This window comes from Citrus sinensis, chromosome 7 (genome assembly GCF_022201045.2).
Source record: "Citrus sinensis cultivar Valencia sweet orange chromosome 7, DVS_A1.0, whole genome shotgun sequence".
Taxonomy (NCBI): domain Eukaryota; kingdom Viridiplantae; phylum Streptophyta; class Magnoliopsida; order Sapindales; family Rutaceae; genus Citrus; species Citrus sinensis.
The window spans coordinates 19,293,815-19,320,971 of NC_068562.1; the positions used below are offsets into that span (position 1 = coordinate 19,293,815).

General features: G+C 31.1%; 2 protein-coding genes and 1 pseudogene across 2 annotated transcripts; 1 reads left to right on the forward strand and 2 right to left on the reverse strand.

Moving 5' to 3' along the window:
• Positions 1-409: 409 nt before the first annotated feature.
• LOC102626547 (peroxidase P7-like) lies at positions 410-2,297 on the reverse strand. Its single transcript, XM_006468087.4, has 3 exons — positions 2,077-2,297; positions 1,697-1,891; positions 410-1,069 (listed from the first exon to the last, which is right to left on the reverse strand). The coding sequence occupies exons 1-3, from the start codon at positions 2,284-2,286 to the stop codon at positions 515-517; spliced, it is 960 nt and encodes a 319-aa protein (XP_006468150.2). The 5' UTR covers positions 2,287-2,297; the 3' UTR covers positions 410-514.
• A 14,944-nt stretch (positions 2,298-17,241) lies between these two features.
• Positions 17,242-19,793, forward strand: LOC102627897 (cationic peroxidase 1-like; annotated as a pseudogene).
• Positions 19,794-23,786: 3,993 nt separating this feature from the next.
• Positions 23,787-25,672, reverse strand: LOC102627605 (peroxidase P7-like). Its single transcript, XM_006468091.4, has 3 exons — positions 25,454-25,672; positions 25,074-25,268; positions 23,787-24,446 (listed from the first exon to the last, which is right to left on the reverse strand). The coding sequence occupies exons 1-3, from the start codon at positions 25,661-25,663 to the stop codon at positions 23,892-23,894; spliced, it is 960 nt and encodes a 319-aa protein (XP_006468154.3). The 5' UTR covers positions 25,664-25,672; the 3' UTR covers positions 23,787-23,891.
• Between the last annotated feature and the right edge of the window lie 1,485 nt (positions 25,673-27,157).

The following is a 27,157-nucleotide window of genomic DNA, read 5'->3' on the forward strand; positions in this document are numbered from 1 at the left end:
TTTGATGCGGCATTGTTCACAACATGATGCATGTTAATACACCATAAGGTGAACAAGAATATTTACCAAACATGAAATTGAATTACATTAATTAATACAATTCTCTTCTCACAAAAAAAAAACAAGTAATACAATTTCATGTAATGTGGTGTGTCAAACACACCCTCGATATTATACATTTGAATATAACTTTGACGTAAAATAAACTCATGTAAAACTCTTTCCATATAAATTTACCATCATTTTTTTTACCTTATTAAAACCTCATTTCCCTTGCCAATTAATGTAATTGATTATATGAAAAATATGTTTACGAGTAAATATGTTTTTGTATTCAAATATCTTCAAATTTTAGTAAATGCACAATTGTTCAAATTTCACATGAAAAAAAATTAAAAAAAACCGGCAATTAGCTTTTATTATATGTTTCATCATTAACATCACATAGAAAAAAACTTTATTATTAATGGTCAGATCAAGAAATGCAATTCTTGAAACCAGTAAATTACACGTGCTAGTTAACTCTTCTGCAATTCATCCTGATTTCTCCATTATTACCAGTAAGTACGTTCAAGTTACCCATCTTGATCATGGAAGCGCTAAAATCTGATGCAAAAGAAATTGGATTTGTACTGTACTTTCGCACCAGCCGATCACTATCACTGCTATCATTTTTAAAAAGTTGCTGATCAGAATGAAGGAGACCCCTTGATGCTATCAAATCCTTAAAGTACTGATTATCAAATAGTGTAGTTGTTGCATCAAGTGGTTCTGTGTTGAATGTTCCTCCGGTTACTGGGCAATTCTTTTGCTTGGAAGCAGCAAATACTGGATCTATATCTGAGTCATTGTAAATCCTGTTCCGAAATGATGGGCAGCGAGCAAGTCCAATGCTGTGGCCTCCTGAGAGAGCAACTAGGTCTTGGAGATTTAAGCCTTGTGATTGGAAGTTTGAAAGAAGCACAGAGAAGTTTGAAAATGGGGAAGGTAGATTGGCATTTGCATCATTGAAGCTTGCAGTTCTTGCATCTCTTCTTCCTAATTGTACTGGATAACATGGACCTCCTAACTGAAATCACAAAAAGCAATATACTCGTCTCATATATTTGGGATTAAGCCCTGAAGATATTTGTGTAATAGAACTATTAACTGTCAAGTATAAGTTAGTAGATGCTTGACAAACAGATGTTTAGTAAACTTGAGCTACCGTACCTTTAAAGTAAATTAATTGCATTTTAATATAATTATCCAAAACATCTTTATCATAGGCAAGTTTCCGTTAAAATTTAAGTATTTTTCCTTTTTACTTGTTATTTGTATATATAATATAAAAATATTATTTTTCCTTAGAAAAGTTGGGTGTCCATCGTCTATAAAAGCAATAGCAAGGACGTTTTGGGTTTTAAAAGATAGAGATTAACTTTGTAGGTAAACTGAACCCTAGAGACTAAAGGAAAGTTTGCCATTAATAAGCACAAACTCAGTTGTTTTAAGTGTTTTTTAAAATAAATAATTATTTGAAAAAAAAATGTCGATGGATTGGCAAAGCTTAAATCAAAATTTTACGTACATCTCTTAAGATTCAAAACTCAGATGGTCGACAAAATAAACAACAGTTTCAGACATAGAGATAAATACTCCTTAGGATTCTATATGATCATCCACCGATACAAAAATGAGATAAGTGTGTACTCACAAGATTAACTGAATCACGAGCTGCAACGGCTACAATATCTGCACATGAGACCACGTTGCCTTTGCAAGCTGTATTAACTGCTTGTTTTATTTCATCAATCACATCAAATCCCCTGACGGAATTATTATTGGGTATGGCCGTCTTCTCTCCAACGAAGTTGGCTGTGTCGTCTAAAAGCAGTGATCCATCACAACCCTATCCAAAAAACACAAACATAATCACAGCTATAATCACAATTACAAATATCAATTAATTATTAACCATAGTTATAAATATTTTTTAACCTCCTAACTCTTTCGGGATTCGAACTCTACTAACCAGCTAAAAAAAACTGATTGACTCGATTAACCCTGAGGGCCTAAAATCTGAAGTACACTTACATTGACAAAGCAGTCATGGAAGTGTAGACGAAGTAATGATGCTCCCATGCGAGTCTCATTTGTTATGGCATTTCGAACAACTGTTCTTATAGTTGGCAATGCCTGAGGACACATTTTCTCATAAAAATTAGGGGTCAGCTGTGCATTTATTGGGATGATAGCAGCAGCAGCTAACACAAAATACACAACAAAAGATTTAATAGCAGCCATTGTTGGTTATTAAAGCTAGTAGAAATAATGTTTTGTTGAATTGCAAGTGATATGGGGTATTTATAGGTTCGACACTACACCATTAGTTCTCCTGTTTCCATCAATTTATTATTCTTTATTCAAAACGTTTTCCTTGTTTTATTATATATAGAAATGATTTGATTTCGAGCTGTATGCAACAAGTTCCATCGAGTTCGTTTCATTTGCTTTTGCACGTACAATGATGATCACCAACTTGCACAATTTTATTCATAAAGCAATAGATAAACAAAATTTGTGTCCTGGATATAATATGGCTCTTTGACACTTGAAATTTCAGATTTTGTAGTGCTTTGTTACATCGTGAATTAATCAAACAACACAACAAGACCATGTTAACTTACTCATCATAACATGAGTAATAATATACTCATTTGATCATTATTTGTGTTATGGTCACTGATATCTACTTATTACGTACCGCTAAACAACTATACAAAATAGTATGGATTTGGTTAATTAGGGATGTAAATAAGTAATTGATTAAGAGAAGTTTTTTTTAAATTTTTTTTTGAGGAGCATGTACAAATCCAAATTGATTTTTAAGTCAGTACTTCCTCATGATTCAAATTCGGACAGCCTACCAAAGAAGGTATTACTTGAAAATCATCCAATTTGATACACGTAAAAGATTTATTAAGATACATCACAAACTCAACTATGCTAGAACATCTCAATATATATTTAACCTAAATCATAATCGAAATGTAGCACCAATCAGTCAGTTATATCTTGTAAATGCTGTCGATTAAGTTTGATCTTCCATTGTTGCACAGTAGCCAAATATTATTTGATCTCATTATGTGAAAACGGATCTTAACAATTGGTATCATGTTCCAGGGACGGTGGGATGTATGAATGGATTCGGATACTATAAATTAAAAAAACTAGCTATTACTTGAAACAAAATCCGTTGACATTTGACAAATAGCTTTTATATTCATCAGTACATGAATGATTCCTCAGTTGCTTAGAAAAGCGAAATAGAATACATAATTATGTGGCATTTTAGATGAAACCTCTTATTTAATGTGTTGAATTCTTGATGTAAGATTCTAACTATTAGTTAGTGCCTGCACGATCAAACAATAAACAATTAATATTAGGCTTAGTTATTTGAGACCAATCATCACCACGAAACTATCCGTTATAAAAGGAGCTTATTGTCTTGCATGATTGGTGCTAGCGACAAATTGTGATTAAAGTAAAAAGTGATAATAAACTTTCATTCATATTATTCTATGTGGCCCAAATACCCAATTTATTCAGGAATATGGAAAACATAAAACGAACATACAATCAATCATATAATTAACAGATCTCTTCCATATTTTCATAATTAACAGATCTCTTCCATATTTTCTTAGATAAGTCTATTATGTTACTGGTCAGATTTTAACCATCACATTCATATGAGTGGGAGAAATATCTACCATTACACAACAAAATAATTGAGAGAGAAAGAGTAATAGAATCCCAACTTTTCCCTTATACTGAGACACATACCCGTACTTGAGTGCACAGAGGCTAGTGTAAAATCCTAGCGGGATGCAGTGTTATGTGTAAAGACATGTTACCTTGCCGCTCACCTCGATAATTATTTACTAGTTACTTTCCATTTGTTAAGAATCAAGAATTTATAATGTATAAAAGTAATAAAATTAATTCTTTGTTGCCAAATTGAAAGTCAATAAGTGATACATCAATTGTATCCAGCTGGTCATTTGTATGCACGCACTCCTCATTTTTCTTGTATAAGGCACCGAGTCAACTGAATAATTAGCATTGGGTTTAAGTAATTAATTAGCTTTTGTTAACTGTACAACATGCTCTTCAAACCTTAAAAAATTAAGTTTGACCTTTACCTATATAACAACTTAAATTTTTAAGTTAAGGTATGGAAAATGACAGGCATATAATATTATTTAAGATTCCTGTTCGAAAGCTCAAGTAGTACTTGTGTCGTTTAATATTATAATTGAAGATACTTCATCAGTCTTCGAACTGAAAAAGACTATAGGCACACGATTTTGCAGTTGGATCCACATCATGGCCGCCCCATATTACCTTTAATTATCTTCTTTAGCAGCCTAATCTAGTGCCAGAGGGTTTGTAGCACTCACAGTGGGTCTTTCCCCTCGGTGAAACTTGAATCTTAGACGTTAAGGTACATGAAAGTCTTGCGTCGTCTATGCACCAAAGGTACCATCAAGCTAATAATAAATTTAAGATTAGCAATAATATTACACTTCCAAAGTATTATTTTAATTTCTAATGATGTAGTATTTGCCCATTGAATAACAAATTTTTAAGAGACTCACATTAGCTTTCGGTCAATGGTCAACATTGATCAACGACTGGTCAATGATCAATGGTTAGCTCAGCTCACTTGGCTTGGCTTGAGTTGGTCTGGCTTGACTTATCTTGGTTGGACTTGATTCGGTGTGGATCAATGTGTTTAGATTGGTTCAACTTGGTGAATCAACTCAGTTTTGGGACATCAAACTTTTGGTAGTGATTACAGGTGCATTCATATTCCGATTGGACTGATTTTTGTAACATCGTGTTCCTCTCGTCGAGCTCTTCGATTTGATATGCTATATTGCTATTTAAAGCACTGATTACTAGCTATGATATCACTTTGTTGGAGAATTCGAAGGATAAAAGATAAATTTTGATTAAAGAAAGCTCAAGAACATTATAAGAACAATTCATACACTCTCACAAATCACTCTCAAAAGCTTTGTTTAAATTTTTATACTTCTTCTTAGATTTGATACACACAACAGAAATGACAAGACTATTTATAGTACCCAAAACTTAATTATAACCAGACACATAAACTAAAAAAATTTAATCACAACTACTATTTTATTCTCAACCATCACACTAATTATCAATCTAACTCATTCCAATTCACATATTTCACCCATCCACACCAACCTTGCCTACCACCTAAGCTCACATAACTTAGAAAATTCTAAGGGATAGGCTAGTCTTTGTGTTTTTTGGACTTGGATGAAAAACAAGTTATGATCCAACAATATACCGGTATGTTTAATTTAGGTATACTTTTAAACACAATTTTGAACACAAATTTTTAACCACTAGATTAAAGTTAAGTTCATCGAATGATTAATACTAAAATAACATACAATTTTTTTATTCTAAAAATTAATTAATTAGACGTAGGCCCACAAAATATTTAACAGTAAACAATAAACGTGTAAACGTGAAATAAGCCTCTCTCTCCCCATATTCATTTAATTTTATTTTTTTAACTAAATTATTTCATTCAAAGATTAAAATTACACTTGATTTGGGAAGGAAGATCTCCAAACTAAATTTCAAGTAACTAAAAATTAAAAAGCCACCTTAGCTTAGCTAACAAATGAAATGAGCATTCAAGCTGCAGGCTCTTGGGATGAACTGAATTTTAAATCAGCCATTTTCCTTAATTTCTTCTTGAAATGTCCAACAACACCCAAAAGATTTCATTTGCCTAACACTGTGTTCACGACATTCACACATTTCTTTCTTTAAGTTATGCACTTATCTTTCTCTCATCTCCTTCAATCCTCTCTCTTCTCTTTGTAAATGAATTTTCTATTCCAATGGTTTTTGGATGGATGTTACTACTACAAGTTAAAGTACATACAATAACACTTCTCTGCATTTTTTCTTTGTTAGCCAGTAAATCGAAACGGTGGTTATCTATCCTTTGCCAATTCTCTTTAAATTATGAAGTAACAAAATTTCAAGCATGATAAATGTAAAAAAGGTAGAAACGGTTCCTACATTTGCTTTTTTTTCCCCCTTATTTATAGTTGTTTTATTAATCAGATTTATCTAGAAAATATTTTCTCTTATGGCTATTTGGCGTAATCTTTAGTTCATTGGCAATTTTTACAGAGAGAAATGCATGGTGATATAGAGGTGAGTGAAACGTATTTTACTTTTACTATTAAAATTTAATAATGTTCGAAAAGGGACTCACACAAGCAACTACAAATTAAGTGAAAAAAAAACTATTTTCCTCTTTTTGTGATTAAAATAGGATGTGTGCCACAAATAAATAGATAGAAAATAATCTAACACAATCCAAAGTAAGAAATCAACCACAAGAGACACATTTATTTTTACATGGAAAGCCTAAAATAGAAAAAATCATGGGACCGTAATCTAATATAATCTTCCACTATATTAATGGAATTACAGTACAAAATTCTTCTCTAGATAACACTAGAGGTTAATAACATCAAGAATTTTAACAATCTTAACAATCTTGGCTTACAGTAACAGTCTAATAAATGTTTTTCTAATAAGTAGGTATCTCAAATAACAACTAATGATAGGATAAAACAAAAATCAAGACTAGTAGGCTTGTAGAGGGTGATGTCAGGAACTTACCCTTCAAATTTGGGAGAAAACAGAGTTAAAATCGCATTCCAATCATCCAATCAAAAATTGAAACATAAGCCCCCAATTTCTAAAGGCACACTACTGTCTCCTTCTTTCTCTCTCACCATTTTCACGCACAAAAGTTGCTGCTGCATGCTTTTGCTCCTTTATATAATGCTTTTAAAACCTAATTTCAATAAAAATTTCAATTAGCTAGCCCCTTTAATTTTTTTTAATCGCTTATAAAGTTTTGGTCTTGGGCTAACTAAATGAGATGGACCCAACAAATAATGTGGGACGCATTTGAATCAATTAGTTATTGTAAAAGGCTTGCTAAACTCTTTCTTCAGATTGTTATTCTTACTAGCATCTTGGTCAACAATCAACATGTCATCCACATCAAGTAAAAGAATGATAAAATCATTATTGCCAAACTTCTTCATAAAAATACAATGATCATAAATTGTCTCGTTAAAATCATGATTCTCTATGAAAGATTCAAACTTCTTATACCACTATCTTGGTGCTTGTTTCAGGCCGTACAAATTTTTTTTTTCAACATGCATGTAAGTTCTTCATTGCCTTTGATATTGAACCCTTCATGTTAATCCATGTATATATAAGATATCTTCACCACAAGAGAAAATATTTCTTCAAAATCAACACATTTCTTCTGACCAAAACCCTTCATAATTAATTTAACCTTATACCATTGTTGCGAGTTATTTCTAGTCTTCCATCTGTAAATCCATTTGTTCTTCAGTGCCCTCTCTTCCTTAGGCGATTTCACAAAGTCATAAGTGTGGTTCTCATTCATGGATTTCATTTCCTCTTGCATGGCTTTAACCTCCTCACTTTTATGTTGGTGGGGCATGACTTCTTCAAAACACTTTGGCTTCCCTTTATCTGTAAGTATAATGTATTTATGTAGAAGATATCTAGTGGAAGGTGGCTGTTCTCTAAAGGATCTTCTCAATTCTGGCTTAACTGGTAGTGTAGGTAGTTCAAAAGGGTGCTTGCTCAACTAGTTATGCTAAAACATCATTGTTAGATTCATCACTTTTCTTTGCATCACCAACTATCTGATCTTCAAGAAACGCAACATTTCTACTTTTGATAAATTTTCTTGCCACTTGATCCCATAACCTGTACCCAAATTCTTAATGTCCATAGCCTAAGAAAATGCATTTCTCAACTTTATCATCAAGCTTTGATCTCTCATCTTTAGGGATGTGAACATATGTTTTGCAACCAAACACTTTAAAGTGTTTATAAGAAACATCTTTTCCAATCCAAACTCTCTCAAGCACATCACCATCTAATGGAGATAAAAGAGAAAAGTTAATCAAATCAATTGCAGTACGCATAGCCTTATCCCAAAAAGATTTAGGAAGTTTAGCATTAGAAAGCATACACCTGATCCTTACTTTAATTGTTCTATTCATTCTTTCTGCAACACCATTCTGCTGTGGGTTTTTGGTATAGTCTTTTCAAGCCTAATTCCATGAGATATGCAATACTTCTCAAATGACCCTCTATACTCACCATTATTATCTGTCTTGACGCATTTTAATTTTCTTCATGTCCCTCTCTCAACATAAGTATGGAAGAACTTAAACGTATCAAGCACCTGGTCTTTAGATTTTAAAACAAAAGCCCATACTTTTCTACAACAATCGTCAATAAAAATCACAAAATAAAGTGCACCTCCTATTGATCTACTTTACATCATTGCAAATATCAATGTGAATTAAATCAAGTATTTGTGATTTTCTAGATGGAGAAAAGCTTTTAGATGATACTCTCTAGGCCTTTCTAATTAAGCAATGAACACGAGTCTTGAGGTATATACTTGCAAAACTGGGTAGAAATCCTTTTCTTGCATGAGTTTCTAGCCATTTCTCACCAATAAAACCAAGCCTTTTGTGCCATATCTTAATGTCAAAATCTTTTACAGCTATATTCACATCTTCTTTCTTGATCTTGGCTTCTATCACATAGAGAGTGTTTATTTTCCTCCCCTTACCTAACACTAGTGCGCCTTTAGTGAGCTTCCATTTTCATTCACTAAATTGGTTTGTATAACTATTATCATTAAGCTTGTCTATAGAGATTAAATTAAGGCGAGTATCTGGTATATGTTGGACATCCTTAATCAATAACTTAGATGCTCACAATCTTAGATGCCACATCATTTCCTATCCGAACATGATCATAATCACTATTAACATAGGATGTGAAGTAATCATGATGTACAGTAACATGAAGCGAAGCACCCAAATCAATCACCCAATCACAGGTATGACAAGTGAGATTCATAGTGCTCTCATCATAAACAATATTTATATCACCATTAACTATGGCCGTAGTGTCCTAATTGTCATTTTTCTGAGCATCACCATTTTCTTTCGCCTATTCTCTTTTCCATAATCTGCACTCCCTTTTAACGTGACCTATCTTTTGACAATAAAAGCACTTCATGTTTCTCTTCTAGGACTTAGATCTTCCTTTAGGGTTATCATTGTTCTGCTGGTGGGAATTTCTGGTTTGGCTTCTCCCCCACATTTCTTGCTTTTCTGAAACAAATGTATTTGACTCAGAAGGAACTGCTTCAACACTCTTTCTTCTCGATTCTTTATTCCTAATCCTATCTGTAACCATGTCTAATGCTTATAACTCATCATCTAAAATAATTTTCATAGTAGTCAACTAATAAACCAGGGCTTGAAACTCACTGGTGTGTTCTGTTATACTGCACCCTCCTTATAATTCAAGTTAACAAGCCTTTTCATCATATTGGCTTTATTTTGTGTTGTCGACTGCTCATAAATCGTCTATCATTTTCTCCAAAGAACATCAACCCTGGATTCCTTCATGACATCGTGGTACACACTCTGATCAATTTATGATCTAATAGTACCCACAACCTTCTGGTTTAATTGAGCCAATTTCTTATCATCTAAATCGGCGGCGGGTCTAGTTTTTTCGTCTTCAATGGGTTCATGGAAGTCTTTCATAAATAGCAAATCTTCCATTCTAGACTTCCAAATACCATAATTCCATGATTTTAATTTAATCATGCATGCCAAAGACTCCTCCATCTTAACCACACAAGTAATGAAATAATGCAAAACTTGATTCTCTGATACCACTCTATTAGGAAAAAAACTCACACAAGCAACTGCATATTAAGTGGAAGCAAAACACTTTCCTTCTTTATGTGATTAAAATAGGATGTGCACCACAAATAAATAGGTAGAAAATAATCTACAAATAAATAGTTAGAAAATAATCTAACACAATCCAAAGAATTAAATCAACCACAAGAGGCATACATTTTTACGTGGAAAACCCAAAATGAGAAAAAACATGAGACTGTAGTTCGATATAATCTTCCATTATATTAATGGGATTACAACACAAAATTCTTCTCTAGATAACAGTAGATGCTAATAACATTAACAATATTAACAATCCTACCTTATAATAACAACCTAATATTTGTCTCTCTAATAATTGTGTATTTCAAATAACAACCAACAAGAGGATATCACAAAAATCAAGACTAGTAGGATTGCAGAAGGCAATACCAAGAGCTTACCCTCCAAATTTGGGAGAAAATGAAGTTAAAATCACGTTTCGATCATCCACTCAAAGATTGAAACGCAAGCCCCAAATTCTAAAAGCATGCCTTTGTCTCTTTCTTTTAATTACCGACTTTCCATTTTAATTGATGTAAGGCATTTAAACCAATTAAAATTCTAATTTGATTTAAATTCTTTCCTATTCACTTAGAATAGAATTATGATTTAATTTACATTCTTTCCTTATTTGTTCAAATTATGGGAAAGAAGATTATTATTTATATAATTTGAATTCTTAAATTAGTTTCCTCTAATATTTTAATATATATAAATGAATAAAATTTAAAAGCATGTACGAACTAAAGAAAGTAAATAAAAAATGGCAAGGAAAGAGATTTTGAATTACCGGGTTTTGATTATATTTTGACATTAAAAAGGAAAAAAGCATTGCATTTGCGTGAGATAAACATAATAGGAATGTGAAAAAGAAATTGTGTAACTTTATGTACTTTATACATTTAAGGACAGAAAAATGGCATAGGTGCCATTTTATAAATTTTAAAATGGTAATTAGAATATTTATAAATTTTGTATAATTGTTTTTTTATAATGCGTGATAAAAATTTAGTTGATTGTTACTAAAAAATTTAGTTGATTGTTACTAAAAAATTTAGTTGATTGTTACTAAATTTTTCATTAATAAGCTAAATAAATAGAGAAGAACGTAAAATATTCTTTTGCATAGAATTCGAATGGGAAATCAACAGTTCCCTTATTGAAATCAACACATACCCTCTCTATTGTTTTCATAATAGCCAATAATCCCCTTAACACATAATTTTACTACATTACTCATATTTTCAAGTGCACTTTTATTAATATTAATTATAAATTACATAAATCATATAAATGGAAACCGAAATAAAAAATTTAAGTACTAAAAATAAGAAATATATTTTTAGTGTGAATAAAAAATTAATAATAAGATATTTTTCTTATACTTTTTGTTATTTTAATTTTTTCTTATAATAAATATATTTTATTTTAAAAAGGAAACCTACCCCCCCTTTTTTTTTCTATATACTAACACCTTCTTTTGACTATAATTCCCTTTGTAGATAATCACTAAAACAATTAACCCTAAAATTTTTTTTAAAAATAAAGATATTTTAAGTTTTTTAATTTTCTAATAGACTAATAATATTAGAATTTTTTAATATATAAAATAAGTTTTAAAATGTAGCCTATTATATTTACTATGGTAATATATTTTTATTTATTATAAAATTTAAATAAATCTTTGGGTTAAATATATTTTATAATTAATAAAATATATCATATATTAATAATATTAAAATTATTTTATATAATATTGAAAATAATTTAAAGTTTTATATATTTATTTTAATATTATGATCCTATTTATCATAAAATTTAGGTTAATATAATATAAGATTGTAAAGTATTAAAAAGCTTTTTTAAATATTGAAATTATCTTAAAATGTATGTGAAGTTACATTTATTTTGATATTATATTTATATTTATTTAAAACATTGGAGTCGATATTTTTAAGTTAATAGAGCTAAAGGATGTTGTAGTTAAAAGGGAATAATTGTGTCCCTTATTAAAAACTAAGGGGGTATGTGTTGTTTTCCCTTATATTTATTATATAATACTGGACTCAATCTTTTTAAGTTAATAGTCAAAGGATATTATAGTCAAAAGGGGTAATGATGTCCGTTATTGAAATCTTTGGGATTTACATGAGCATTTTCTCAAATTTGGGGTGTAGGTGTCATTTTTCCTTTAATTTATAATAAATATAAATAAAAGTGTATTTGAAAATAAGAATAATATAGTAAAATTATGATGTCAAGGAGGTTATTGAACTATGATAAAAAAATAAAAGTTAAATAGTATATATTAATTTTAAAAAGGAAAAACTAATAATCTCCTATTCGAATTCTATGTAAAATAATCAAGATTGTAACCATCACAAAGCTTGATGCATGGTTGAGAACGGAATTTGCTTACTTGTTTATTTATTTATTAAAACATAAGAAACAGAATCAAATAACATTATTAAGCCAATTGTCATTTGTCAAAAAGAAATGTTGTTGGGGGCTGGGTGTAGGTAGGATGGGATGTGACGCAATTCAAAAGTGCTCAAAGAGAAACGAAATAAACAATAAATTGATCCCCTGGCACTACAAGAAAAATGATCTACGATGACAGGTACATGTATGACGGTTCTTAGCCTAAGTCTCTTATTTTACAGAAATATGACAGACTTGTGATAAAAAAATTTTATGTCAATAAAATACGATAAAATTGTGATAAAAATTTGTTCTATCATAATAATAAGACTGATTTGTGATAAATATTTAGATTATCATAAATTAATGACTAGTCTATGATAGTGATTTGACTTAAAATTTTAAAATGATTTTGTCAAAAAAGATAAATCAAAAATGAAAAAAAAAAGAAACGGTGGCGTTTAGAGAAAAAGCAAATAACAATGAATAAACACAAAACACTTCATATCGGTTTTTTTTTCCCAAGTGTTCATCCAAAACTCAAACATCTCTCACCCTCACACGGTTTCACTCTCGTAACAACCTATCGCCTCAAACCCTTACATTAGTAACAGCGTTGATTTTGTCTCATGTCTCGGCATCGATTTGCCTTGTCACCCGCCATCGATTTGGCCATCATTGAGATCCACATGAGAAACCCACTGAACGTGTGCTGCCACCGTTGCATTTCAAAACCCTAACTGAAAACTCACCATTGATTAAGCTCAATTTTTTTATTAACACAGGTAATTATTCTCCTTATTTTCTCTTGCATTTCAATTTAATTAAATTTTTTTGTCAATTTCAACACTAAAGGTGTAGTTCTAAGCACTAAAGGTTTATCTAAAATTTGTTCATTGTGTTGGAAAAATGGAATTTTTCCTTAAAAGTTATGTGCACAAATGTACTAGTTTGTTGAAATGAACGAAATCTGAACCTTTAGAATGATTTCGGTTTTGTTCTTGTGCGGCTAATCACCTTAACATTTTGTCCAGTTTTCAAATTGGGGATCCAATTATTTTCTTCTTAGTTCTTGCGCGGTCGATCTTCTTTGTTGGCCGAGGGCTTTGCACCTATGCTTCCATTGATGTTATCGCAGCCAACACAGTCGATTTGGGTCTTTTAATACTTGATTCTTTGAGGACAAGTAACATGTTTGCTTCATGGACATTTGTTGGAGCAAAGACTTTAGTAGATAATAATGCTACTTCTGAGGTTAGCTTGACTTTGATGCTCTGTTTTTGTATGCATTTAGTTACTGTACAATTTTTGTTGCAAAGGCCTTATTTGCTTAGCTTAGTTTTGCTTACTCAATTAGTTATAATTTTTTGAATTTGGCTGTGGTTTTTTGCAAAATTTCTTTCCAATCCATATTAGTTCACCTTTCTAACCAACTTGGATATAAAGACTGCGTCTATTGGCTGTGGTTTTTTGCAAAATGCCGTTCCAATCCATTTTATATATTATTAATCTTTCATTTGCAATTGGTATCGTATGAATAGCTTCAATATTGAAATTTTAATGAGTTTTTGAAGCTAGCTGTAGGATGTGCAGGAATTTATTTTACCTTTTTGACCAGCCTGGATATATTATTAAAACTCTATCTATTAGATATGCTTTTTGCAACTTTTCTTTTCAATTCCTATGATTTACTTATCAATCTATGCTCCAGAGCCTTATGCCAAGAATGGTTTTGCATTTTAATCATATTTCCTGCTACTCAATGTGATGATTTTATTTTTCACTTGGTGGACAGAGAGTTGGGTTTTACCTTTTCATTTTCTATTAGCAAACATCAATAGCATCATGAGATCTTATACAATGGACTAAGGGCTGCTCTACAGATGATATGGTTAATCGTACTTTCTCTACTTCTGTTTTGTAGCATTTTAATAATGATCCTACAACTAGATAATTGTAGTTGTAGCTTCCAGACTTGTTGATTGTCCAAAATAAGTGTTAACTGCATTGATAGTTTGTCATTCTTGCATACAAATAGACACTTTAGGTATCATATAAAGCTGCAAAAATTAAGGGTTGCGAGGAATTGTTTGATGCAATTTTCAGATGTTTCATTGTAGTATATTTGCATATTTTCATCCATCAAATTTTTTATTCAATAATATGATATACTTTTATCAGATCATTGTAAACATATGAAAAAGTCACCTTTCACAATGATAGTAACCTTTTTGCTCTGTTTTAGAATTACTTTGATTTCCCTATATTACTTTTGATTTGCATATCAGCATCTTAAAATTTGTTGCTATTCTAGTCTTATACTTAAGTAGTCAACATACACATAAATACTTTCATTACTAAAGAAATTTAGTTTAGTCTGCGCCTTTGCTTATAGTTAGCAGTCAAATCTTTCATCTGATTTGCAGTGTTTCATTCTCCATTCAAGCACGTAGGAGTTAAGATTGCTTGAAAAGCTTTCCATGAGGAAAGGCGTGAACTTCATTTCTTTGATGAATTTACTAATTTACTTTTATCATTTGCTTACACTTAGAATTAATTATATCATACATTGCCTCAAAATCACTTTAGGTACTCAAGTCTTATTTTCAAAACACCAAAATCTCACTCAATTCTTTTTCATGCAGCCTTATATACTTACACTTTTGTTTAGACCTTATGGAATTCTTATAATTGATATGACAACCTCTACTATGTATTACTTGGATTCAATAGTTAGTGTAGCACACGTGCATGCAATTAGAGCGGCCAGCTGCATGTTTGCTTGCTTCACTGATATCTTTGGATTTTGATTGTGCTTAAAGCCAAACCAAAAGTTGTGCATATCATAAAAGAAGCTCCATCGCATCACATCAGTGAGCTTTCAAAAAAGTCTGTGGTAATTGCAAGAGAGATGTTTTAAGATCATTTTCCCCACCATGTTTTGATGATGTTATATTTACTTGTGCAGTTACCTAGCTTGTCACACTTGCTATGTTGGAATTTGATGAAGATGGTGGGTATTGCTGGAGTTGGCCATCTTTTTTCTTTGATGCAAAAACATGTCCTGAGTATTGGTGCATCTTTGCACGATTTTAGCTTCTTCTTAGATTGGTATTTGTTGTATGCTTCACTAAAATTGCTAGAATGAATTTTTTTTTTTTGGTATGATCAGTGTTGTTGGCTTTGTTGTGTTGCTGGAAACAGACTGATCATGGTTCATTAGTCTCAAAACAGCTAGCCTTCTACATGTTGCTGAAATTTGGTTTTTATGTTGTTACAATACTCTTCTATTTATGTTGGACTTGTCATTTGTATTTGGTTAAATTATGTTTGTTGACAATTATCGATAATTATTCAGTGTTATTCATTTCATTTTCTTTGTTAGTGAATTTTTAATTGCGATATTCATTTTAACAATCGAATTAATTAACTAAATTATGAAATTTTAATTTCTAAATCAATTGCAAGATTTTTATTAAAATGACAAGCATTTCATGGTAGTAACAAAATAGCCATTTTTATTAATTATAAATTTAATTTCAGAATTAATTGTAAAAAAAATTCAATTAGTTATAATTTTCATTTTTGCGCCAAATTTAAGATTTTCCGCTAAAAATTTAAAATATAGCATGCGAAATGAAAAAAAGGGGTCAAATTAAAAATTATTATATTTCCTTTTAAATAAAGTTATGATAGTTGTGTGACTGGTTATATCCATCACAGGTTGTGACGGGTATTGTTCTATCATCAATTCTTGACGCTGGCTACAATGACGGTATGAACAACCGTCATCCACCCCCTACTATGACAGTTTTACCTGTCATAGTAGATCCGTTTTCTTGTAGTGTGGGCCTGGTGTTGCCACCAGTCAGTAATTCGCCGATTTAATATCAAGATTATTATGAAAGTTTAAGACTTTGTATTCAAGATTGATATGAACGTTTGAGACGTTGTATCTTGCTTTCAACTATATTAATTAATTCTTTTTTGGGGTAGTGCTCTTAAGTTGCATTACAAGTAGTTGGAAGATTCTAAAGTTTGGGACATTTGCAAAAACATCCATGTATAGAACTATGTTTATCTGCAAAGATTAAGAAATCTAATTTGAACCGAGTTTTTGACTTGATAGATTCCTTGTGACCATTTTGTTCACACACTTACCAACCGCCATTAAGTTTTTCAGACGATGACAAATCCTCTTTTATATTTTTGACTTCTAATATAGTTTGGGCACCCAACATTATCTTGTAATTTATAAAACAAAATGCAAGACTTCAATCAATTTACTCAAAATGTTAAAATACAGTCTTCTATAATACAACCCAATAATCTTTTCCCCGACATTTCTCAAGATTTTGCTAGATTTCCTAAGCTTTATGATGCCTTTTCTGAGTTGCTTCAAAAAATTAAAATCTGATTTAAAACTTGAGATGTGCAATAATTATTTGTAAAATATAACGAAAGTTTGGTTAGTTGATAGTTATTTCTTATTTTTGTGCTCATATTTTAGAAATTAAACTAATTCATAATTGTTACATAAGACTTTATAGTTAATTATTAAATTTTAAACTATACAATGTTATATACCCATGTACTAAAGATATCGAAATTTTTATTTACATGACTTTAGATGGTGGGGATCGATATAAGATGGTGGGGAGTTTCCAACTCTCAATGAATGCATCCATTATTTTTAATAGTTTCTAATAAAAAATTAGCAAAATCTTTTTTCTTTTGACCTAGAACCAATAATTCATCCTCCATATAAGAGCATCTGATTTATCACATATCATTCACCAAGCACAAAAACACAAGCTCTGCTGAATTACTTTGGTGTCTCCTTGAGTACTTTTTGATAATGTCGTCTCACTCACATCTTTATGGAACTTGCTTCATCATGTTTTTGTTGTTATCTAAACTGGCCTTTGCACAATTATCCTCAAATCACTATGATAATACTTGCCCAAAAGCCCTATCTACCATCAAGTCTATAGTACACAATGCAGTGGTAAAGGAGCATCGAATGGGAGCTTCTTTGCTTCGTCTCCATTTCCACGATTGTTTTGTTAATGCACGTTCTATCTCTCCCTCTCTCTTTCTTTTCACTTTCAACGAAAGCGATTTGCAATTGCAAACTTGCATGCATGCATCCGCCCAAAACGCATAATAGAGTTTCATTTACGCATTATCATAGTAATGCTTGAGTGACAAACTTTCTTTGTATATGTTATTTAATTTGTACATAGTGAGGTGCTAAAACAGTATTAATTAGTAGAATCATGACTCAAAATAATCTCTTTTCATTAGCTATTTTTGTTAAGGTAAATGCTCCTTATAATTTACATCAAGTCCAAAATATTTTCAAAATTACAATTTTCCAAAAAGTCCAGTTGTCTGTTTGTTTATGTTAAAATTTACTTAATTTTCATCTATTTTTCACCTATTGTATGTTAGATTTATTTGAATTTTAAGTTATATATCATGCGAAAATACTACTTTACTCTTAAAAATTAAATTTGATTGCTACGATAGTAACAACATAGGTGTTTTAGATAATTTTATAAATATAGGGATGAACTGAATAATTAGCTCAAACCACATATAAAACTGAAGGAAATTTATTATTAATACATTTTTGTTATCAATATGGTTATCTTACAATTTGATTAGTTGGGCATATGATAGTGTATTATGGTAACTTTTATTTTTAATTAAATTTCGTTTATGCCTCAATTTGCAGGGTTGTGATGCATCAGTTCTATTAGATGACACTTCAAGTTTTACTGGTGAGAAATCAGCCAACGCCAATGCGAATTCAATACGAGGCTTTGAAGCGATCGATTCAGTTAAATCTAAAGTTTAGAGTCTCTGCCCTGGTGTTGTTTCTTGCGCAGACATCTTAGCTGTTGCTGCTCGAGATTCCGTTGTTGCTGTAAGTGAAGCGAAAATTGCATTAATGACTACTTGAGATTATTGTCACCTAATAGTAATAACTGCAGGCCCAAAATCTTAGCACTTTTCTTTATTATTATTGTTGGATTCTTATCATCGACTTAGGCTTAATTTTGGTTAAACGGTTTCTCTAACACAATTAAATTCAATTCTCTCAACTTATAAGCTCATTCAATTTCTTGATTCACTTTTAAGCTCTTGTCTTTTGGTACATCCAAAACCTTTTTCTTTTTCCTTTTTTTTCCCCTAATCTTTAGCCTACAAACATTTCACATAGGGAAGCATATGAAACCCTATCTTATCAGCTTAAACTTTTGGCCAAGCAGTTATTATTAGTATAATGGAATTTTATTTATCAAAATTAATTAATTAATTAATCAGATATTCATTTTTGTTCTGTTCGGGGGGCCTTCATGGACAGTTCAATTAGGTAGAAGAGATTCGACAACGGCAAGTTCCAGTGCAGTAAATACTAATATTCCATCCCCTCTTATGGATCTTAATGACCTTATTTCTAACTTTGCAAAGAAAGGATTCAGTGCTAAAGAAATGGTGGCCCTCTCAGGTAATAACATTATTATTAGATTAATAAACTTAGACCTAGTGCTGATCTAAGCTGCACTAATCTTTCAAAATCATATCTCATCACCTGCACGACCAAAAAAGGCCTCTAGTATCAGCGGATCTACGAGTGCGTTAATAACATTGTACGCATGGTAGAATTTAGTTACATGTATATACCTTGTAGAATGATCAACATAAGATTAGATAAATACTGATATGTATTGAAGATATTATCTCACATCAACTGAGAATAATTACTAGGTTAATAATATAAGTGAGGCAATTCTCAATTCTTAAGCTAGTTTTTGAGTTTAAGTTAGCTCATGGGTTTTTTATATACTATTAGAGTTAGAGTCACCTACGAGTGGGCTCACTCTACTTTATCACGTGACAAGGACTAGCTAGACAAAAGAATCGGTACTGATGAGAATATCCCAAGTCAACTATTAACACAACTAGCTAGATAGCAGCCATATTCTTTAATTTCTATAATTCTTATTTCGTGTATGATTAATTATATATCAAAATTCTGGTCGTATACAGGAGCTCACACAATAGGACAAGCTAGGTGCTTATTGTTTCGAGAAAGAATCTACAATGAAACAAACATTGATTCAGAATTTGCAACATCTTTAAAATCAAACTGTCCAAGTTCAGGCGGCGATGACAACCTTTCTCAATTAGATGCCACCAGCTCTGTTCTATTTGACAATGGCTATTTCCAGGACTTGGTGAATAACAAAGGTGTCTTTCATTCAGACCAGCAGGCTCTTCAATGGCGGCTCAACTGACTCTCAAGTCACCACTTACAGCACCATCATTGGAACGTTTTATGCAGATTTCGCCAATGCAATGGTCAAAATGGGGAACCTTAGCCCACTGACGGGGACTGATGGGCAGATTTGCACCAACTGCCGCAAAATAAACTGAATTCTATTGGGGCCTTATTAATTAGCTTTGAACAAAGTCGTTCATTTCTATTTCTTTTTTTCCTATGTCCTGAATATTAAGCGAATAATGATCATGATGATCGTGTTACTAGATTTGGATTAATATTCAGTAAGCATTTTCTTTAATTTTTCTATTTCTCATAACTACAGATAAAGTGAAATCTGCTGTGTTGTAATCTTAATACACGTTTCTTAATTGCTAGTTCTTGCAAGAGAATGACACTTTCATTTCTCTAAAATTTATTTTACTAATTTATGGATTCATCATAGATTGATGATCTCTTACACCTCTACAAATAAAATTAAACTATTTAATTTATTTGTTATAAATAAGATGATCCCACCAACCCCAAAGGCTGGTTGGTGGGATCATCTTCTCACTAATCAGCAACAATTAGAAATTCTAAATTCCATTCAAGTCGATGAAAATGGTGTCCCTATTCTTGATGAGTTCAACAATCCAATTCAGGATGCTGTTGCTACTCTAATTTTAACCATTTCCCTCCATTTTATTGGTGACCCTTCACACCTTCGTGATAAAAACGCTGAGTTACTACATAATTTAAGATGTAGGAAACTTAGTGAATTTCAAAGTTACAAAACCTCTTTTTTCACCAGACTATTTCTAAGGGATGATGCAAATCATGTAATCTGGAAAGAAAAATTTCTTGCTATATATATATATTATTTCTATAATTGTTTTGAAACTAGTAACGAACAAAGGTGTTAAAAATTTATGGCAAAATTAAAATTTTAATTATGACCAAAATGTGTCATTCTACCATTTTATAATATTACTCTAATAATAGTTTGTTTGATTTCTGACTGGACATGAAATATGATTCAGATTGATTCATATATATATATATATAGAGAGAGAGAGAGAGAGAGAGAGAGAGAGAGAGAGAGAGAGAGAGATAGCCAGTTTGAGATTGTTGTGGGTGACAAAATAAGTTGCTTCTAATGTATTAATGAAATAAATTATTGAACAAAAAAGTGATTAGGTTTTTGATAAACTGTATTATTTTAGTTACTATTAAGTTTCAAAAGCAGATTATATGAATTTAGTAAAATTTGTTATTAAATTGTTCCTCATTTTATAATTACCATATGTATGTGTTTAAGAGTAAGTATAATAAATTTTCTAGAATGTTTTTTAGACACAAAAATTTAAATTAAGAAACTCAAATAATTAAAATCTTATGAACCTTGTAAAATATTATATTAAATATGATAAAGTTCATTGCGTAATACAATAATAAATAACTTAAAATTAAATAAAAAGTAATATGTAGTTGTGGTAATATGAAAGGGTTTATGATTTTTAGTAGTGTTTATGAAAAAATATGACATAGTCGTCTTTTTATTAAAATAATAAGGTTGTTATAGAAATTTTAAAAGTGTTTGATGACTTAGTCAATAAGCTGCTATTACGACCAGTTTAGGATACTTGTGACTAATAAAATAAGTTGTTTTTGCTATGTGGATGAAATAAGTTGTTGATTAAAAAAATAGATTAGTATTTGATAAATTATGTCGCTGCAATTGCTGTTAGTTTGAAAAGTATAGTACAAGTATTTGGTAAATTTTATCATGAAATTGCTGTTTTACTATATAATGACTAAATAGACATAAGTTTAGATTTCCTTCTATTTATATATTAGGGTTTATGAAAAAAAAAGACATAATTATATTTTTATTATGGTAAGGTTATGATAAGGACTTTAAAAAGGTGTTGTGGCTTAAGTTAATAAGTTGCTTACAAAAAGTAACTCTCTACATGCTTTTGGAAATTTCTTTCTATCAAAATGAAAAAAAAAACTTAAATAAGCAGTTTTTAAAAAATTGACCAAACATCATTTTTGTCAAAATTTATAAAATATGCTGCTTGTAGAGTTTCTACCTCATTCGTCAATGGGACCTTAAAAAGCAACCTGCTTTCTACTTTAAAAACTATTATTAGAAACGAGAAACTTATAAAATAAATAGTTGCAACATCCCACATTGCAAAAGAAAGAGTTCTTGGACTAGTTTATACACCTTGGACTCTCCTAACTAAGTAAACACGTTTTAAGTTGTAAAACCCAACAACAAAACTGGGATCAACTGTGTTCCTAATGCAGACAATATCTACTTGGTTATTGGCCTCAGGCTGTTGCAGTTGGTATCGAAACTGACTCACGACCCGATGTGTGAATGGATATGATAATGATATGATTTAGTTCCATTCTGTTTCCAATAACCCTCACGAGGATGCGAGGTCCTGAATGGGGGAAGCATGTAATATCCCACATTACTAGTGAGACAATTCCTGAACTAGTTTATAAGTATTGAGCTCTCTTAATTAAAAAAATGCATTTTGAATTGTAAAGCTAGATAATAAAACCGCGACAGACTTTGCGTCTAAATGAAACAATATCTACTTGGTTGTTGGGCTTGAACTATTACAATAACTATTAAAAAATTTAGCATAAACTAGTTCTATCAAAACTTATGTGATAAGTCTCCTTAACATTTCAACTGCAATCATAAAGGTAGCCTTAACAATGAAAAATATGGGTGAGTTTAATTTTGACTTAAACTAAATTCATGGTAATTTATGTCCATATAAAATATGATCCATCATGTTTTTCCTTTTTAAAACTTTTTTTCAAAGAAATTATAAGGATAAATATGCAAACACCATGTTTTTAATATATTCTATTCAATAACTAAGAAAAATTTAAAAATAAACATTTATATTTAGATTTGTATATTTGGGGTGCATTTAGCACATTATATTGTATAGTATTAGCTTTATTACATTAGCTATATTGCATCATCTTGTACTAAGGTATAATATAATCCTATATTTAGTGTAATATGGACTGCATTATGTAACATAAATTTTTTATTTTAATTTATATTAAATTAATAATTTAAGATTTATTTATATTTTCTTATCATTTATATTAAATTAATAATTTAAATTTTTATAATTAAAATGAGCATTTTTGACCCATCGACCACTATAAGCAGTTGCTGGCCATCCTTCTTCAGTATCATTTGAACTTTATTTTGATACAATTAAAATTCTTATTATCAGGCTATGCAATGGTGCAACTATTACTGGGAAAGAAATTTTCATTTGCTATAGATATGCAGGCAAAGTTTCAGTTTTCAAAATTTTAACCGTAAATTTAAGGCAAACGAAAGCTCTTTTGTCGGCAAAATTGCACCATTGCTTAATTCTAAAACACTAATTTATGCAGCAGCCACCAACGACCGGCAACCGTTGAACTGTTGTCGATGGCAACACAGTTGAGTTTTTAATTTTATTTAATATTATATATTTTTATTCAGTTTTTATTTTAGAAAAAAAAACTAATATGAACAACGTGGTATTACACAAATCAGACCCCTAGGTTTATTTGATGCGGCATTGTTCGCAACATGATGTATTTTAATACACCATAATGTGAACAAGAATATTTACCAAGCATGAAATTTAATTACATTAATCAATACAATTCTCTTCTCACAAAAAAAAAAAAAGGTAATACAATCCCATGTAATGTGGTGTGCCAAACACACCCTCGATATTGTACATTTGAGTATAACTTTGACTTAAACTAAGAGAAAATTATGGTACAATAGTGGTACCGTGCCACTGTTGCATCCAATGTTGGATCCCAATGGATCCGTCTATCCAAGTGAATCCAACGGCTGGATGCAACGGTGGTTCCGTACCACCGTTGCACCGTAGCCGGACCCCTTAAACTAAGTTCATGTAAAACTCTTTCCATATAAATTAACCATCATTTTTTTACCTTATTAAAAATTTAAAACCTCATTTCCCTTGCCAATTAATGTAATTGATTATATGAAAAATATGTTTACGAATAAATATGTTTTTGTATTCAAATATCTTCAAATTTTAGTAAATGCACAATTGTTCAAATTTCACATGAAAAAAAATTAAAAACACCGGCAATTAGATTTTATTATATGTTTCATCATTAACATCACATAGAAACCAACTTTATTATTAATGGTCAGATCAAGAAATGCAATTCTTGAAACCAGTAAATTACACGTGCTAGTTAACTCTTCGGCAATTCATCCTGATTTCTCCATTATTACCAGTAAGTACGTTCAAGTTACCCATCTTGATCATGGAAGCACTAAAATCTGATGCAAAAGAAATTGGATTTGTACTGTACTTTCGCACCAGCCGATCACTATCACTGCTATCATTTTTAAAAAGTTGCTGATCAGAATGAAGGAGACCCCTTGATGCTATCAAATCCTTAAAGTACTGATTATCAAATAGTGTAGTTGTTGCATCAAGTGGTTCTGTGTTGAATGTTCCTCCGGTTACTGGGCAATTCTTTTGCTTGGAAGCAGCAAATACTGGATCTATATCTGAGTCATTGTAAATCCTGTTCCGAAATGATGGGCAGCGAGCAAGTCCAATGCTGTGGCCTCCTGAGAGAGCAACTAGGTCTTGGAGATTTAAGCCTTGTGATTGGAAGCTTGAAAGAAGCACAGAGAAGTTTGAAAATGGGGAAGGTAGATTGGCATTTGCATCATTGAAGCTTGCAGTTCTTGCATCTCTTCTTCCTAATTGTACTGGATAACATGGACCTCCTAACTGAAATCACAAAAAGCAATATACTCGTCTCATATATTTGGGATTAAGCCCTGAAGATATTTGTGTAATAGAACTATTAACTGTCAAGTATAAGTTAGTAGATGCTTGACAAACAGATGTTTAGTAAACTTGAGCTACCGTACCTTTAAAGCAAATTAATTGCATTTTAATATAATTATCCAAAACATCTTTATCATAGGCAAGTTTCCGTTAAAATTTAAGTATTTTTCCTTTTTACTTGTTATTTGTATATATAATATAAAAATATTATTTTTCCTTAGAAAAGTTGGGTGTCCATCGTCTATAAAAGCAATAGCAAGGACGTTTTGGGTTTTAAAAGATAGAGATTAACTTTGTAAGTAAACTGAACCCTAGAGACTAAAGGAAAGTTTGCCATTAATAAGCACAAACTCAGTTGTTTTAAGTGTTTTTTAAAATAAATAATTATTTGAAAAAAAAATGTCGATGGATTGGCAAAGCTTAAATCAAAATTTTACGTACATCTCTTAAGATTCAAAACTCAGATGGTCGACAAAATAAACAATAGTTTCAGACATAGAGATAAATACTCCTTAGGATTCTATATGATCATCCACCGATACAAAAATGAGATAAGTGTGTACTCACAAGATTAACTGAATCACGAGCTGCAACGGCTACAATATCTGCACATGAGACCACGTTGCCTTTGCAAGCTGTATTAACTGCTTGTTTTATTTCATCAATCACATCAAATCCCCTGACGGAATTATTATTGGGTATGGCCGTCTTCTCTCCAACGAAGTTGGCTGTGTCGTCTAAAAGCAGTGATCCATCACAACCCTATCCAAAAAACACAAACATAATTACAGCTATAATCATAATTACAAATATCAATTAATTATTAACCATAGTTATAAATGTTTTTTAACCTCCTAACTCTTTCGGGGTTCGAACTCTACTAACCAGCTAAAAAAAACTGATTGACTCGATTAACCCTGAGGGCCTAAAATCTAAAGTACACTTACATTGACAAAGCAGTCATGGAAGTGTAGACGAAGTAATGATGCTCCCATGCGAGTCTCATTTGTTATGGCATTTCGAACAACTGTTCTTATAGTTGGCAATGCCTGAGGACACATTTTTTCATAAAAATTAGGAGTCAGCTGTGCATTTATTGGGATGATAGCAGCAGCAGCTAACACAAAATACACAACAAAAGATTTAATAGCAGCCATTGTTGGTTATTAAAGCTAGTAGAAATAATGTTTTGTTGAATTGCAAGTGATATGGGGTATTTATAGGTTCGACACTACACCATTAGTTCCCCTGTTTCCATCAATTTATTATTCTTTATTCAAAACGTTTTCCTTGTATTATTATATATAGAAATGATTTGATTTCGAGCTGTATGCAACAAGTTCCATCGAGTTCGTTTCATTTGCTTTTGCACGTACAATGATGATCACCAACTTGCACAATTTTATTCATAAAGCAATAGATAAACAAAATTTGTGTCCTGGATATAATATGGCTCTTTGACACTACAGTTTTCAGCGATGGAAGTGCGAGGGACTTGAAATTTCAGATTTTGTAGTGCTTCGTTACATCGTGAATTAATCAAACAACACAACAACACCATGTTAACTTACTCATCATAACATGAGTAATAATACTCATTAGATCATTATTTGTGTTATGGTCACTGATATCTACTTTTTTTTTTTTTTTTTTTTTTTTTTTTTTTTTTTTTTACGGAGGGTGTACAAATCCAAATTGATTTTTAAGTCAGTACTTCCTCATGATTCAAATTTGGACAGCCTACCAAAGAAGGTATTACTTGAAAATCATCCAATTTGATACACGTAAAAGATTTATTAAGATACATCACCAACTCAACTATGCTAGAACATCTCAATATATATTTAACTTAAATCATAATCGAAATGTAGCACCAATCAGTCAGTTATATCTTGTAAATGATGTCGATTAAGTTTGATCTTCCATTGTTGCACAGTAGCCAAATATTATTTGATCTCATTATGTGAAAACGGATCTTAACAATTGGTATCATGTTCCAGGGACGGTGGGATGTATGAATGGATCCAAATTAATTGAATTAAAAATATTCCACAATGTGTAAAGAATGTACGTTACAAGTTCAGAGTCGGATACTATAAATTAAAAAACTAGCTATTACTTGAAACAAAATCCGTTGACATTTGACAAATAGCTTTTATATTCATCATTACATGAATGATTCCTCAGTTGCTTCGAAAAGCGAAATATAATACATAATTATGTGAAATTTTAGATGAAACCTCTTATTTAATGTGTTGAATTCTTGATATAAGATTCTAACTATTAGTTAGTGCCTGCACGATCAAACAATAAACAATTAATATTAGACTTAATTATTTGAGACCAATCATCACCACGAAACTATCCGTTATAAAAGGAGCTTATTCTCTTGCATGATTGGTGCTAGCGACAAATTGTGATAAAAGTAAAAAGTGATAATAAACTTTCATTCATATTATTCTATGTTGCCCAAATACCCAATTTATTCAGGAATATGGAAAACATAAAACGAACATACAATCAATCATATAATTAACAGATCTCTTCCATATTTTCTTAGATAAGTCTATTATGTTACTGGTCAGATTTTAACCATCACATTCATATGAGTGGGAGAAATATCTACCATTACACAACAAAATAATTGAGAG

What these genes read in the sequence shown, in the direction of transcription:
- LOC102626547 (XM_006468087.4), bottom strand. Translation starts at nt 2,286, where the DNA reads ATGGCTGCTATTAAATCTTTTGTTGTGTATTTTGTGTTAGCTGCTGCT. An exon ending in TCCATGACTGCTTTGTCAAT is followed by an intron (nt 1,892 to 2,076) that starts GTAAGTGTACTT and finishes TTTTTTGGATAG; the next exon opens with GGTTGTGATGGATCACTGCT. An exon ending in CTCGTGATTCAGTTAATCTT is followed by an intron (nt 1,070 to 1,696) that starts GTGAGTACACAC and finishes TTGTGATTTCAG; the next exon opens with TTAGGAGGTCCATGTTATCC.
- LOC102627605 (XM_006468091.4), bottom strand. Translation starts at nt 25,663, where the DNA reads ATGGCTGCTATTAAATCTTTTGTTGTGTATTTTGTGTTAGCTGCTGCT. An exon ending in TCCATGACTGCTTTGTCAAT is followed by an intron (nt 25,269 to 25,453) that starts GTAAGTGTACTT and finishes TTTTTTGGATAG; the next exon opens with GGTTGTGATGGATCACTGCT. An exon ending in CTCGTGATTCAGTTAATCTT is followed by an intron (nt 24,447 to 25,073) that starts GTGAGTACACAC and finishes TTGTGATTTCAG; the next exon opens with TTAGGAGGTCCATGTTATCC.